The sequence below is a fragment of the Theobroma cacao genome, chromosome 1 (genome assembly GCF_053813885.1).
Source record: "Theobroma cacao isolate CCN51 chromosome 1, ASM5381388v1, whole genome shotgun sequence".
NCBI classification, from domain to species: domain Eukaryota; kingdom Viridiplantae; phylum Streptophyta; class Magnoliopsida; order Malvales; family Malvaceae; genus Theobroma; species Theobroma cacao.
In genome coordinates this window covers 38,067,246-38,080,470 of record NC_142639.1, presented here as the reverse complement: position 1 = coordinate 38,080,470, position 13,225 = coordinate 38,067,246, and the positions used below count along the sequence as shown (strand labels likewise).

Below are 13,225 nucleotides of genomic sequence, written 5' to 3'. Positions count from 1 at the left end.
GTTTGATGGAATTCCTTGTTTCCTTTCCGCTCAACTGCACCAAAATGAGTTGCCACTGGCACCATTAAAATGAAGCAAGCAAGAGGTGTTCCAGCTTATACCCTGTCTCAAGGTATTTCGATCCAAAGTTCTTACTCCAAAAGGTCAAAGATGTTTACAATAATACAATGATTCATGCTACATTTGCTTCAAGCACCTCAACAGCACAGATGCAGGCCAGTGGGGCATGGCATCTGACTCTGCCACCCTCATGTATTGCTCCAGTTATACATTTGCACATGCAAACTGATTATGTGGAATTCTCTTTCAACAGCATAATTAAAGAACAATCCACTATGTAGCAGCATCAGAAAGTAATGCCAAAGTAAAAAAATAAGTATCAAGACTTTCAAGTAATTATAATCATATTCTAACAGTTTGTAATAACACAGGATAAACCAGTAGATCAATTGCAGCAAAGCTACAATTCAACAAAACACCCTTGCCAAAAACAAAAATCCCAGAAGTTTTAACAATATGATAACAAAACTGAGACTTCTCATTAGTTTTCTATAACAATTTTAAATTGAAAATGGCCATGTTTAGAATGGTCCAGACACACCAGCACTGCTGACATCAGCCACAGGACCATGGGAAGGAGATGGTCGTAAAAGACAATGATCTTAGTAACTTCTGCCCCAATAGGTCCACTTCTTTGCAGGCTTCCCAGAAGCAAAGCATTTAGTACCTGCGTTAATTTTTCAGATGAGTCAAGAATTCTACAGGAGTCATACAATCTCCTCTCTTTTTGTCCCCCATTCTTATCTTTTTTGATAGATGTAAAGTTACAGATAATCAAATTGCATCCACACATGATTCTCATCCATACTAGTGCAAGCTTTACAAATTCATACTGTCAGAAAAGACTGCATGTTAATGACAACAGGAACTAGGAAGCTTTGATCCCTATTCACATGAGACATATGCAATCACATCCTCACCTAAACCAGGATCACTGGCTGCCCTGACTTTTACTTAATCCTTCAACTTAATTGAACAATTGGTTAATATTATCTCCTATTCCTCCCAATATAGTATGATTTCTCTAAATTTCCAATAACTTTTCCCAGTTTTTTCACAAATTAAGATTCCTGTCAGTTCCAGGTCACCTCATGCAGAAGCACACCAGTTTTCCATAAAATGGAATAACACTAATATTATGAGAGAGGAAAAGTATCCTCTTGTTTAAAATGTGATCCCTGCTTAGATGTAGTCAGGTACCTTCTGGGAGTTCAGGCTGCTCAAATGGGGTACAAAGAGACTTGGCTGCTCCCATCTCACCCTTTGTTCGTGCTTTCACATCTTTCTCCACATCCTACAGATATACAAAACACAAAAAGTCTTTTAAGAAAATGAGCTTGATCCATTATGACCAACAGTTGCACCAGAGAGGAAGTCTTGGAAATTAATGACTTTTAAATATGATCCAACTCATTGATGCCCAATAAAACACTTCAGGTTAATGATATTGATGCAATGCAGAGATAAAGGGCATAAAGAAAGCACTAACACAACACTGATTAAATACTAAATAATAAAGCCTCTACAAAGTATGGATTCTGCCAATTCAAAGCATACCTCCTCATCACACCAAGGAGCTAAGATCATTTTCTTCTGACCAAGAGCTGTTACAAACTCTTCCCAAGTTTTTACAACTTCAACACAGGCATCTCGCTTTTGTTTTGCAACGTCAAACAGGTTCTGTTGAATCTTATCCAACATTCCTTTTACTTGTTCAACCAAAAATACTCTAGAGATATCAGTTTTTGCTCCATTGTCACGGCGAACTGCACGCACCTGTCAAATAAAGCACTTTTCCGGTTTCAACTGTATAGATATAATAGGAAAATAGTAAATCAAGGAATCGAAGGAAAGAGGCACTTAAAGAAAGGGATGGGGGTTCACCTGATTATTTGCCAAGTCTCTAGGCCCTATTTCAATCCTTAGGGGAACACCTTTCATCTCCCAGTCTGAGTACTTCCAACCAGGTGAGTAGTTATCTCTAAGATCAGCTTCAGCAAGAATACCAGCTTCTGTCAGGGTTGCCACAGTGGCAACACAGGCATCAAAAATACCTTGAGTATCTGCATCCTTGTAAGGCACAGGAATCACAATAACTTGCACAGCTGCTACTTTTGGAGGTAGCACCAAGCCTTTGTCATCCCCATGAACCATCACCATTACCCCAATCTATGAAAAATTCAAAAACAATAGAAAACATAAGCACAATAGCAGGTATAAGGAGCATGGGATAGCATGGGAATTATGAGTAGCTCATGATTCATTTGACTTGCAAGCTCATGTAATCATTTAAAATAACAAAATACAAATAGCAGTGATGGCATGACAATGGACTTGAAATAACAAACGCTAATAGCATTCCAAGTAAAGAGATAAAAAAATTTTACCGTTCGTGTACTATACGCCCAGGAATTCTGCCAGACCATAGCCTTCTCACCCTTTTCATTTTCAAAGTTTATCTCAAACATTTTTGCAAAATTTTGGCCCAAACAATGGGACGTTGCACCTTGAATACCACGCCCGGTATTTGGAATAAATGCCTATCAAATTATGAACAGATTAAAAGATCCTTAATTTAGATTAAAGCGCATGGTTCAAGCAGACAATTTGCGTTCCTTGATCATGACAAAGAGTGCAGATCATTATTACAAGCATAAATGCTTGAGAGTTTATACTATACCTCAACACTAGTTGTGTAAAGTCCACCAGCAAACTTCTCCAATTCACTCTTCCTGCCTTTTATAACAGGAATAGCCAAGAATTCTTCATATATACGTCGGTACAGTTCCAATATTTGAAGAACCTGAAATATAATGAAATTTAGATATATGTAAAGAGCAGGTGACATCTCCCCCATTGTTATTAGTTACTAATTCCCTTTTTGGCCTGGTTAGTTAAGAGCATAAGATATCATAATTAATGCGCAGATGAGAAGCATCATAATTCAGAGCAATATTGCATGAGGGATTAGATGTTGGAGCTAAAGTCCAAATTTCACCTAGCACAAAGTAATTCAAAGTACACATCACCCAGAATATTATTTTTGGCACTTCATTCATCCTTTAATAATATATTCACCAACAAATCCATATTTGGAAACACAAGTAAAAGGTTCTAAGGATCTGGCATATTTTTCAATGATACTTCAAAAGGTAACATGAGTGACATTTGGAAAAGGAATGAATCATGGCTATTTGATTTTTGACACAGTGCAGAGACCAACAAAATATTGACATTATTCAAAACAAGATCACACATGAAATTTGTGAAACGTTTACTTAAAAGCTAAATTCAGCAATTCTAACAGCCAACTTAAACTAAAATCAATTGCTTCTAAATATCGAAAAGGAACAGCTACACAAAATTTCAGTAAACCCTATTCCATCATACACCAATAGTAAAATGGACAAACTTCACCTCTCCATGGTAGTAATATTGATCAGAAATAAAAATTTTACATCTATGGTACCTCTGTGTCTGCCTCTTCCTTTGTTGAAAAGGCAGTATGCCCTTCCTGCCAGAGAAATTCACGACTCCTACAGTCAAGAAGCAAGTTAGTAGTGACCAATCTATCATCAAATCATTTTAAAACAAATTTTTTAAATAGACATCAAAAGAATTGAGAAAATATTTTGCACATCAGTAAACATTAATAAATAAGGCTAAGAAAATTGATCCAAGATTAGAAAATTATCTGGAAATTAACATCTCATTAAATGTATGGCATACATATCCCATCCAATGGGTGGAATGAAAGGAGGGAAAAGGACACTGGAAAACGAAAGTTGACCAAGTTTAAGACAAATTACCTGATAAATGGTGTGGGATGGCTAAATTCCCATCGAACAACATTGCACCACTGGTTAAGTTTCAAAGGCAAGTCACGGTGGCCTCTTATCCACTTAGAATAGTAGGGATACATAACTGTCTCACTAGTTGGGCGGATTGCAATTGGCACCTCCAAGTCAGACTCCCCAGATTTGGTCACCCAAGCAACCTGATTAAAACAGGATCCCAAAACCATTCACTGGTCATTTTTCCTTTAAATTACATAACATTTCCAGTAAAAAAATGCATAAATTTTAAAGATAAGTGTTTCTTCAGTCCAGTGCCAAGAAGTCTATAAACATTGAAATATTGCCATTTTTTCAGCATATTAATGAAAGTATCTTGCTCAAAACAGGAAGAACTTACTCCATATTTGAGGCCTAGATAAAAACTAAGTCCAATTTGAGCCCTAGATAAAATCTAATTCCAAGATAAAAACTAAAGTATGGATTTCCACCAAAAGAAGTAAATCATTAAAAAACAGGCAGAAAACTTTAGGTACAAAAAGAGTTTCCAATGGCTTCAAAAAATTTAATAAAAACAGAAATTAACAATTCCAAGCTGAAGCACATTCCACAAGGCCATGAAAAACTTAGTTCTCACCTCTGGAGCAAAACCCTCAACGTGATCCTTCTCCTTTTGCAAAACACCTGGAGATACAAAGAGAGGGAAATAGCAGTTCTTGACTTTCATTTTCTTGATTTCTGCATCAAAGAATGTCTGCAATTTAACATCATGGATAAGTTAACCACGAAAGGAAAGGGAAAGAAAAAAAAAAAGATCAAGGAATGGCATCCATGACCCTTTTTCCCTTGTAATTAATTAACATTTGTTATTTACTAATTAAGCTACAATGAACATAAATATCATATGACTTACTTGCATGTTCTCCCAAATTGAAATTGCCCATGGCCTCAGAATATAACAGCCAGAAATGTCATAGTACTCAATCATTTCACCATTGACAACAACCTACAAAAGCCAAAATTTCTGATATAATCATAAGATACTAAGATCTTGTTAAATTAGTATAACAATCACAAATCAATTAAACCATTGCAACAATATATACCTCAGAGTACCATTCCCCGAAATTCTCATCCTTAGTGAAGGAGAGACCCAAGCCAGTCTCCTTCTTCACTTCCTTCTTTTTCCCTCCTAAAATATGAACAACACGTCATTTGCAAAATTAGAAACAGCCATACTTTTATGCATGCATTAACAACGAAATCTAACAAACCTGAGCAAAAAAATACTTACCACCGCCAGACTTTTTCTGCTCCCGTCCAGCCATATCATCAACTTAAAGTACAATTAAAACAAAACTTAAATTAGAACAATTAGAAACAGTGCATCTCAATCAGTTTAAACGCTAATAGCCAGAATAAGGGAAAATAAAGCCGTTGCCCTACTAATTGCACATATTACTATAGTCTTTTTTTTCTTAACTTAAAGAGTTTAAAATCTGTTTAAGCCTATTAATGCTGGGTCCCGAACATGCTAAAAAATCCTTGCAGATCAAGTATCTTGTTAGTGAACAAGCAATTATCCTTTAACCGCGTTGGCTAACTTTCAGATCAAGACAAGAAGATATTACCACCTGCCGATTTAAAAGTAATTTTTCCAGGATTGTCCGAGGTCTCTTTGACTTTTTAACAAAACAACATAAACATAAGCAGGATGCGTGCATTCTCATCAAAATTCAGATGGCTAACCCTAAATCACCCACAAACTAGAAATGCTTGCCATATCAGATTTTAGAATTAGAATTGGAAGATCAGATAAAATTTTCCAAGTAAGGAAACAAAAAGTAGAAATGAAAAACTGGGAAAGTAAATAAAAATGGAAGCAAGGGGAAGAAGTGAAGGCTTACCGAGAATGGTTTGGATTCCTTGGTTGCGTTGGCTCCTTCCCTCGACACAGTGAAGAAAAGATAAAGAAATGAAGAAAGAAGATAGGCGGGGGCGAGAGGGAGAAAGGTGCTGGTAGAGTGTGTAAAACCCTGGATTTGCACAAGTTACAATATTCGTTTTTTAATAATTTATTCGTTGGGAAATGAGGGACCCGTTTAGTTGGTAAATACTAAATAGTCGTCCTGACTCCGAGTCAGACCAGCTCAGTAACTCACCATACAGCCGCCCATTACGGGTCCATTCGATACTAAGCCTGATTCTTTAGGAATGGTGGGATAGTGGTCAAAATGTTCATTAAATAGAAAGAAATAGTTTGGTTTCAATAATTTTGTGTGCCCACTTAATTTTTCTATCATCATAGCTAGAGTTGAAGGAGAGATTTACATTTAACTCTTTTCAAGGAAACTTCCATTGCTTCCCATTGCGTTATCCGCATATTAACTTGGCCACCGACACAAAATTTACTTACCAGTCAATCTTTTCATCTGTTCTTCTCAATCAAACCAAATTTGATTGCACCAACTGCAATATCTGTTATTTGCTGGCTCAATGGTGCACAAAGCCAGAGCGAGAACTGAGTCTGACTTCCTGGGATTAGACTTTGCCCAGAACTAGATATGTTGCAGTGATAGTAGGGATACCAATTGGAAGAGATTTATAAAAGGGCATAACTTATACAGGAATGATACAAAGTTAAATTAAAACTATTGCTCTAGCAAAGTATTTTGAACTAAAAAATGAGACAACAATGTTAATTTTGAGAGGGGAGTTACTACCAAGTATAACTGTTTCTTTGTAGTTTAAAAGAGGGAAAGGGGATTTTTGTAAAGTGAGGGCTAGACAAGAAAAAAATAATAATAAAGAGAAAAGATGAACGGAGTTACATTCCCTTTAGAGGGAGAAGAAGAACAAAAAGAAGAGTAGAAAGATTCCAATAAATGATGGTTGGATGCAACTCCCCGGTGCTCCCCTTTGGAGGAATATTAACTGCAAAAATCTTTAAGAAAATCTCTTAGCTTGGTTCTGGTGGCACTACTTTCAAACTCCGAATCCATTCACAGAAGCTGGGATCATCAAAATGAATAAAACTGCTTTTCAGTTTTGTCCGCTGTTCTGTTGTCAGGGTTCGAAGCTGTGGAAATCTTGCCTCCTGCATTTAGTATCACCCAATACGTTACTTATTACTTTAACTTTTCAAAATATGTAGTCCTTAATTTTCCACTAAATACACACAGAAACAAATAGACCTATTAGAACTAAAAGCTAAGAGGATTCCCGTTGTATTTTTCGTACCTGCTCGTAAGGAGGATCCTTGTGTGCTGGTATTAGCCGAGAAACAAAATAGCGAGCCTGAGAACTCCCCTCCTGCAATAAAACCAGATCATCAGGTTCTTCTGTCTGTTGGCTAACAAAATAAAAACACAACAATGAACAGTTAATAGAATGTGGGGACCATTCAAGTGAAAAAGAACCTTGAATGCAAGGATCCGAGGAGCTGGAAACCGTAACTCCGTGAGCTCTTCTGCCAATGTTCTACAAGCTGCCAAAGCTGCTGCACTTCTTCCTTCATCAGCTGCAAGTTCAGCACCCTGTAGCCAGCAGTCAACAGGAAGATGTTCAATATTATTCCCATGAAAATAAATTGATAAATACACGTGGCTTATAAATACAAATCTAAACACGGTAATCCACCAACCTTTCTCTCAGAACACAAACATACCATGCAAATACATACAGGTGGAAGAACATTGCGAAAGAAAATGCATACATCCAGGGTCAGATTATCACAGGTGTGTGTGTGTGTGCGTGTGTGTGTGTTGTATATATATAGGAACAAATGTGCTAAGCTCTTTGCTTGCAACTTGCCTTGGATCTCCTGTTCAATCACAAAGCAAAAAATGGACCCCACATAGCACACACATGCATGCCAGACTCCATTGCTCAAAGATGAACAACATAGAAGCAAAAATAGGCAAAAAGCAAGTATAGCAGTTATAGAACATTGCAAAGCCAAAAGACAGGTTATCTACATACCAACCAAATGAAGACATCGGTACCATGGTCTAGAACAACAGCTGTATCAGACTGCATGGCAAGATCATAAGCTGGCAATTCTTCAAAAGTGCCTCCTTCTCGGTGCATCAAACAACGAGGGGCAACCATGCGAAGTGACAGATCAAAGGATGCATTCAAAAACAAATTACGCAGTACAGACCTCTCATCCTCATGACCAACTATACTTCCCAACAGTGGGCCCCTTCTAAGATGGAATAGAAGCTCTGGTAGTAAAGAGATTTCCTTTGGGAACCGATAAAGCTTTGACTTTGGCACTTGAGACCCAAATTTTAATGCAATGTCTTTAACTCTTTCATCGATTGTTGTTCGCATGTCAATTGCATCAGAATAATTGTTTGCTCGCAAGAGAGTCCTCTTGGCAATTAGGACTGCAGCCACCTCATCTTGAACACTTTGAAGATAGGCTGAAACACTATCCACAGTTGGCAATCTGATAGTAATCACTCTAGCTATGTCAGCTTGATAAACATTTGAGTATTGAATAGCAAACTGGAAATATACATAATCACTCTTGATGTCATGTTTATTCTCCATCGATATGGAGAAGCATTGTGTTTCTTCGACACTCAGCAATTGAATACAGAGAGAAATATCATTTTTGAAGGTTTCATGGGTGTCTATGTGTGCCTCTTCACCAGGACCCACAACGTGAGTAACAAGAATATCATCAGAACAGCGTATCTCCAACAAACCATGGGAACCAGCTGCCCTTGCAGATGCCCTTTGTAAGTTCACACCGAAGGCTTCACCAAAGTCATCATGAAGAACCAAAACACCCCCTGAAGCTTTTGCAAGAGGCTGCAACACAGGAACTCTTACAGGGCAAGTTCCAGCACAGAGAATGTCAACCACTGTGTTATGTTGATGAGCCTCACGACCAAGACCCTCCATCCATTTCAATGCTGTCTTTTCCTTATGAGGATAATTAGGGTGAGTATAAGAATGAGGGACAGATCCAGGGCCATAAGTATTTGGTCCACCAGAGCACACAATGATTCTGCTATTACCACCTGGCCTTTTAACTACACCTCGAGACATATCTGCAGATGGTCCTTGAATAATAGCCAAAGCAACCTCGACTGCAGTACCCAAGCATCTATCTCTTGACGCTTCTGGCACATTCAACTTGTATGGCCTCAATGAAGAGAATATCTGGTGTGCCACCTCTTTGGAAGCATGCATTGGTGACAAGTATATGCCAGTTCCATAAATCAATGCTTTCAAGTTCTCTTGAGTTGGTGAAGTGCCACCTGGAATCACATCAGCAGATGCTATCGATTCCTCTGAAAAGTCATAGACTGATACTGTGCGACCATACAAAATAATTCCAATTCTTGTTGTTGGTAGAACTGACTCGACAAATGCATGCAGGGAGCTCTGTAAATGCTGAAGATGTGGCTCATCTAAACATTCATCAATGACAAGAACAATCGGTGCAGATGTTCTTGAATCAGTAACTGGAACAAAACTTGGTCTCTTATTCCCCGTTTGAATGAAATCAACCAAAGGTGATGACAGCTCCGGAAAATTGCAGAGATCCTCCTTGCTTGATGTTATGTATTCACCTTCACTTCCATTCAGATTCCGGCAGATTACACACTGCCATTGGCCTGAGCCAATTAGTATGTTGCAATAGAAATTTGAATAAGCTCCACAATTATGGCATCGATGAGGGTCACGTTGTATCACTTGAGGACCTGGTGAAGTCTCCCTCCCAGGAGAAACTAATACTCCAAAGCCTAAGCTAGGTACATTTGCTTGTTTCTTCTGTTTCAACACCTAATATAAAATTGGAAGGAAGAGGGGTACAAATAAATAATAAGTAGAAATAGTGCATATAATTGCAAAGCTAAATATATTGTAAAATTTAATACTATCTACCATCATAAAATCTGAAAAAAGGAATTTGAGACTTCAGTATCGAAATCATACAAAACAGACCAATAAAAAATAATTTAGCTTTTCATTTCCTACCACACAAAATGAAAGATACCTTCTGAGCTGAGAACAAAACGCATGGTGACTCTCCATCGGGCAAAGATTCCTCTATAGCACTGGGAAGCTGCTGTTGCAGCTCAACTGACCCATTTGAAAAGTGGGGAGGTGAAGATGTGGGCAAAGATGAACCTGATGAGAAAGCAACTGGCTGAGGAGTTGCAGGAGAGGTCCGGAAAGGCACAGCAGCAGGCCGTACAGGTGATGTAAATACAGGAGGGCCAGGTGGAGTACTCAGATGGGGAATAGGGCTTCCAGTTTTGACCCCATTTGCTGGTGATAGCATAGTAGGATTTTTTATTGAAGGGGAAGGGATCTGATCTTTTCGTAAATTGGGCGGAGGAAATCTAGGTGCTGCAGGTGAGATTGTGGAAGGGGCAGGAACAATTGGACTTCTATCAGGATTAGGTGAAGGAGAATCCATCTGAGGAGTAATAGTCTTAGAGTATCCAGGAGAAGCTTGTGGCGGAGTAGCCATTGCAAATGAAAGCTTTTCTTAATTGAATATCACGAACAGTGAAACACCAGAGATATATCAAATAATGCCAACCAAATTCCAGCTCTTGGACGAGAAGAAAAGGTGCAGGTTTTAAGCTTTTGCCAAGAACTTCAATGCAATGTTCACAAGAGAAAAAGCCCAATCAAAACCTTAAAACCACATAAAAATATAATGAACAAGATTGGATTTTGAAGGAAACCCAATTCAAGATATCCACATCAAATGCAAGAAGTCAATCAAGATCCAAGAATCCCCATAAATTCACCACAATTCACCTTCCCAGATAAAAAAAGAACGGAACTTGATCACTTAGGTCTCTATCTTCACTTCAATTCAAGCTTCAATATAATCCCTTCTTCCATAACTCAATCTAAAATTCAAAATTACAGGAAAAAAACAGATAACAACTGGAATTAAATCTAGGGTTTTACGGTATATAGAGAAAGAAAAAAAAAAGAATAGACAAATAAGGAAATTTCATACCTGATGTGAAAGGAAAATTAGATAGAACGGCAGAGTCTTTTATTTGAATTATCAAAGACTTGGAATCATAGAAGTAATAATCTTTGACTCTTTTTCATTTTCATCATCATGTGATCATGTCTTTAAACTCTCCTTCTTCGTCTGTGTGTTGGGTTATGGTTAGGCTTACGAAACGGGCGACGCGAGGCAACCCCCAGAAGAGCCCATTGTCTCTTTGGTGTATTATGCTTGGTAATTAGTAACCATTGACGCGCCCACCCCACCCATGGCAATGTTTTTCGCACTGCTGGATCGATCGATTCCTTTGATTGGTCTAATGCTGTTGGCAGCACGACCTATGACGTGTTCTTGTCGAAACGTTGCCGTTGAGTGTCCTACGTGTCAAATTATTTGGGCCCCTGATTTTCTTTTTTTTTTTTATAATCAAATTTTTTACAGAATAAACCTACTACTACCAGGAGAGTACAAGCTGGGATATTCCAGAAATAGCACCTAGCTAGTTAAACAGACTGGTTCAGAGGTTACTTTCTATAAAAATCAATGACAGTACAAGAGAGACAGTAGTAAATCTAATAATAATGTCTGTTACCAATTGTTGCAAAATAACATCTGGGGATTTTGCTTCACGGTATGCTTCCTAGGATAACGCTCTTTCTAAATGTAAAGTATGTAAACTGTCCAAGGTAGCTTTAGAAAAGAGTGAGAACTGTCACAAGCAAGTTCCTCTTCCCAACCTCCTAAAGCCCTTAGGATAGTAGAATTATGCAGGAATTTTTGCCCCAACATGAGAAAAATATATAATTCTTACATTCATCCATGTAAATAGTGAAAGTTAACTGTTTCTTTATTTTTTTTGAAATATAAGTGTTTTTTTTTTTACCTTTTTTATTTTATCTTTCCTTTTTTTTCTTTTTACTCGTGAACAAGTTTCATTATGGATGAGTTGAACCGATAAACAAAGCAAGAGTTTTAGTTTTAAGGCGTGGAACACTTGACATGAGTTATATCGATAGTCGAGGGTCTAGTAAAGTTCCATTTATCTCAACCCAAGGAGAAGGATAACGATGAGGGAGAAAAAGATAGTGTGTCAAAAGAAGAGGTTGAAGAAAAGTTGATATGCCACAAGACCAAGGTAGCCGCCAAGTGGAAAGGTGAGGAAAGAAAGTCGACCAAATATTTCTTGTGCAAGAGACCACATTGGGTGAGGGATTACCTAAGCGTAATAAGCTCGTGGTTATCTTGTTGGACAAATAAGATCTAGGCAAACATAGGTTGTGACTACTGTGTAGAAAGACTTGAAAAGCAATCACAATAAAGGAGTAAAATGTTGCATAGGAAAAAAAAAACCATTAGGAAGCCTAGATAATTTGAAGGAAGAGCCAGTGTTGTGGCGGGGAATGCCACCATCTATGACCAAAAGAGTCTTGGGATACACTGAAATTGGATAACATCATGTTGTACCAAGGAGAGCAACTACAAAGTGTCGTAGGGCTCAAGAGATACCAAGGTCAATGGCGACAAGACCACCATAATCGAACCAAGAGGGTCACGATTTCAGTGCGAAACTATTGAGAACTCGTGAGACTAAGAGCTCGAGGCAATTATGGATTGGCTGCAAAAAGTGTCAAAAGAGATAGCGCATATGAGAGAAGTGTGTATGACAACAGTGTCAAAATAGTGACACTTGAGGGATCAACATGCGACGAGATAGTGTGCGAGGTAAGGTGTTCGAAGCAGAAGTACGTTGAGGCAACATGCAGCGCGAAAGAGCCTAAGCTAGAAGTGCACCGAGCAAGGTCATTCGAGGCAAAATCATGTGAGATTAGAGCACGCAATGTGGCAGTGCACAACATAAAGACGTTCGTCTGCTAGCAACAAAAGCGTTGCTAAATTAAGTGGAAGAAGGTGTCATGGACTGACTGGTTAGCAGCCCAAGTAGACTAACAAACCAAGCAAGCCAACATGCTAGTAGCCTAGGCAAGTTAGAAGCCTAAATAGGCCAGCTGGTTGGCCTGCACCAAGTGGTAAAAGCGCCTGCACACTCTTTTGAAAAATGTAGATAAATTGATGTAATTTTAAATTTAAATGTAAATAAAGTAAACATTTCAATTTGATTGTTTTTCACCATTTATTTTGATTTTAAATTGTAAATAAGCTAGGTTAAGGAGCTAACAAGTCTGTAAGTACTCTTTATATTCATTTGTTAAACACATCATTAAAACTAAATACTCTTTTCTCTCAAGCGTTTTTCTTTTCTTATTTTCGTTACTTTTATGTAACTTCAAGAACTTTAATAGTATTGGTTGATTTTAGATTGATTTGAGTTAAATGAATAACGTATTTCAGAATTGAATCAAAATCTCAACACATG

General features: G+C 38.0%; 2 protein-coding genes across 2 annotated transcripts; both read right to left on the bottom strand.

The window, feature by feature from the left end:
- Nucleotides 1–365: 365 nt before the first annotated feature.
- On the bottom strand, nucleotides 366–5,942 carry LOC18613809 (Class II aaRS and biotin synthetases superfamily protein). Its single transcript, XM_007051234.3, has 13 exons — nucleotides 5,762–5,942; nucleotides 5,149–5,190; nucleotides 4,961–5,046; nucleotides 4,768–4,860; nucleotides 4,492–4,608; nucleotides 3,870–4,057; nucleotides 3,530–3,596; nucleotides 2,741–2,863; nucleotides 2,448–2,600; nucleotides 1,945–2,229; nucleotides 1,618–1,836; nucleotides 1,261–1,354; nucleotides 366–727 (listed from the first exon to the last, which is right to left on the bottom strand). Exons 2-13 carry the CDS (start codon nucleotides 5,180–5,182, stop codon nucleotides 663–665), a joined length of 1,524 nt encoding a protein of 507 aa, XP_007051296.3. The 5' UTR covers nucleotides 5,183–5,190; nucleotides 5,762–5,942; the 3' UTR covers nucleotides 366–662.
- Nucleotides 5,943–6,439: 497 nt separating this feature from the next.
- On the bottom strand, nucleotides 6,440–11,150 carry LOC18613808 (Sec23/Sec24 protein transport family protein). Its single transcript, XM_007051230.3, has 6 exons — nucleotides 10,855–11,150; nucleotides 9,871–10,741; nucleotides 7,836–9,656; nucleotides 7,274–7,390; nucleotides 7,095–7,166; nucleotides 6,440–6,951 (listed from the first exon to the last, which is right to left on the bottom strand). Exons 2-6 carry the CDS (start codon nucleotides 10,348–10,350, stop codon nucleotides 6,814–6,816), a joined length of 2,628 nt encoding a protein of 875 aa, XP_007051292.3. The 5' UTR covers nucleotides 10,351–10,741; nucleotides 10,855–11,150; the 3' UTR covers nucleotides 6,440–6,813.
- Nucleotides 11,151–13,225: the final 2,075 nt, after the last annotated feature.

Excerpts from the sequence above, each read along its gene's own strand:
- LOC18613808 (XM_007051230.3), bottom strand. The coding sequence starts at position 10,350 with ATGGCTACTCCGCCACAAGCTTCTCCTGGATACTCTAAGACTATTACT. Across the intron at positions 9,657-9,870 it reads TTTTGTTCTCAGCTCAGAAG|GTGTTGAAACAGAAGAAACA; the intron begins GTATCTTTCATT and ends ATTTTATATTAG. Across the intron at positions 7,167-7,273 it reads CTCGGATCCTTGCATTCAAG|GAGGGGAGTTCTCAGGCTCG; the intron begins GTTCTTTTTCAC and ends GTTTTATTGCAG.
- LOC18613809 (XM_007051234.3), bottom strand. The coding sequence starts at position 5,182 with ATGGCTGGACGGGAGCAGAAAAAGTCTGGCGGTG. Across the intron at positions 4,861-4,960 it reads TCGGGGAATGGTACTCTGAG|GTTGTTGTCAATGGTGAAAT; the intron begins GTATATATTGTT and ends TGGCTTTTGTAG. Across the intron at positions 2,230-2,447 it reads GGGCGTATAGTACACGAACG|ATTGGGGTAATGGTGATGGT; the intron begins GTAAAATTTTTT and ends AATTTTTCATAG.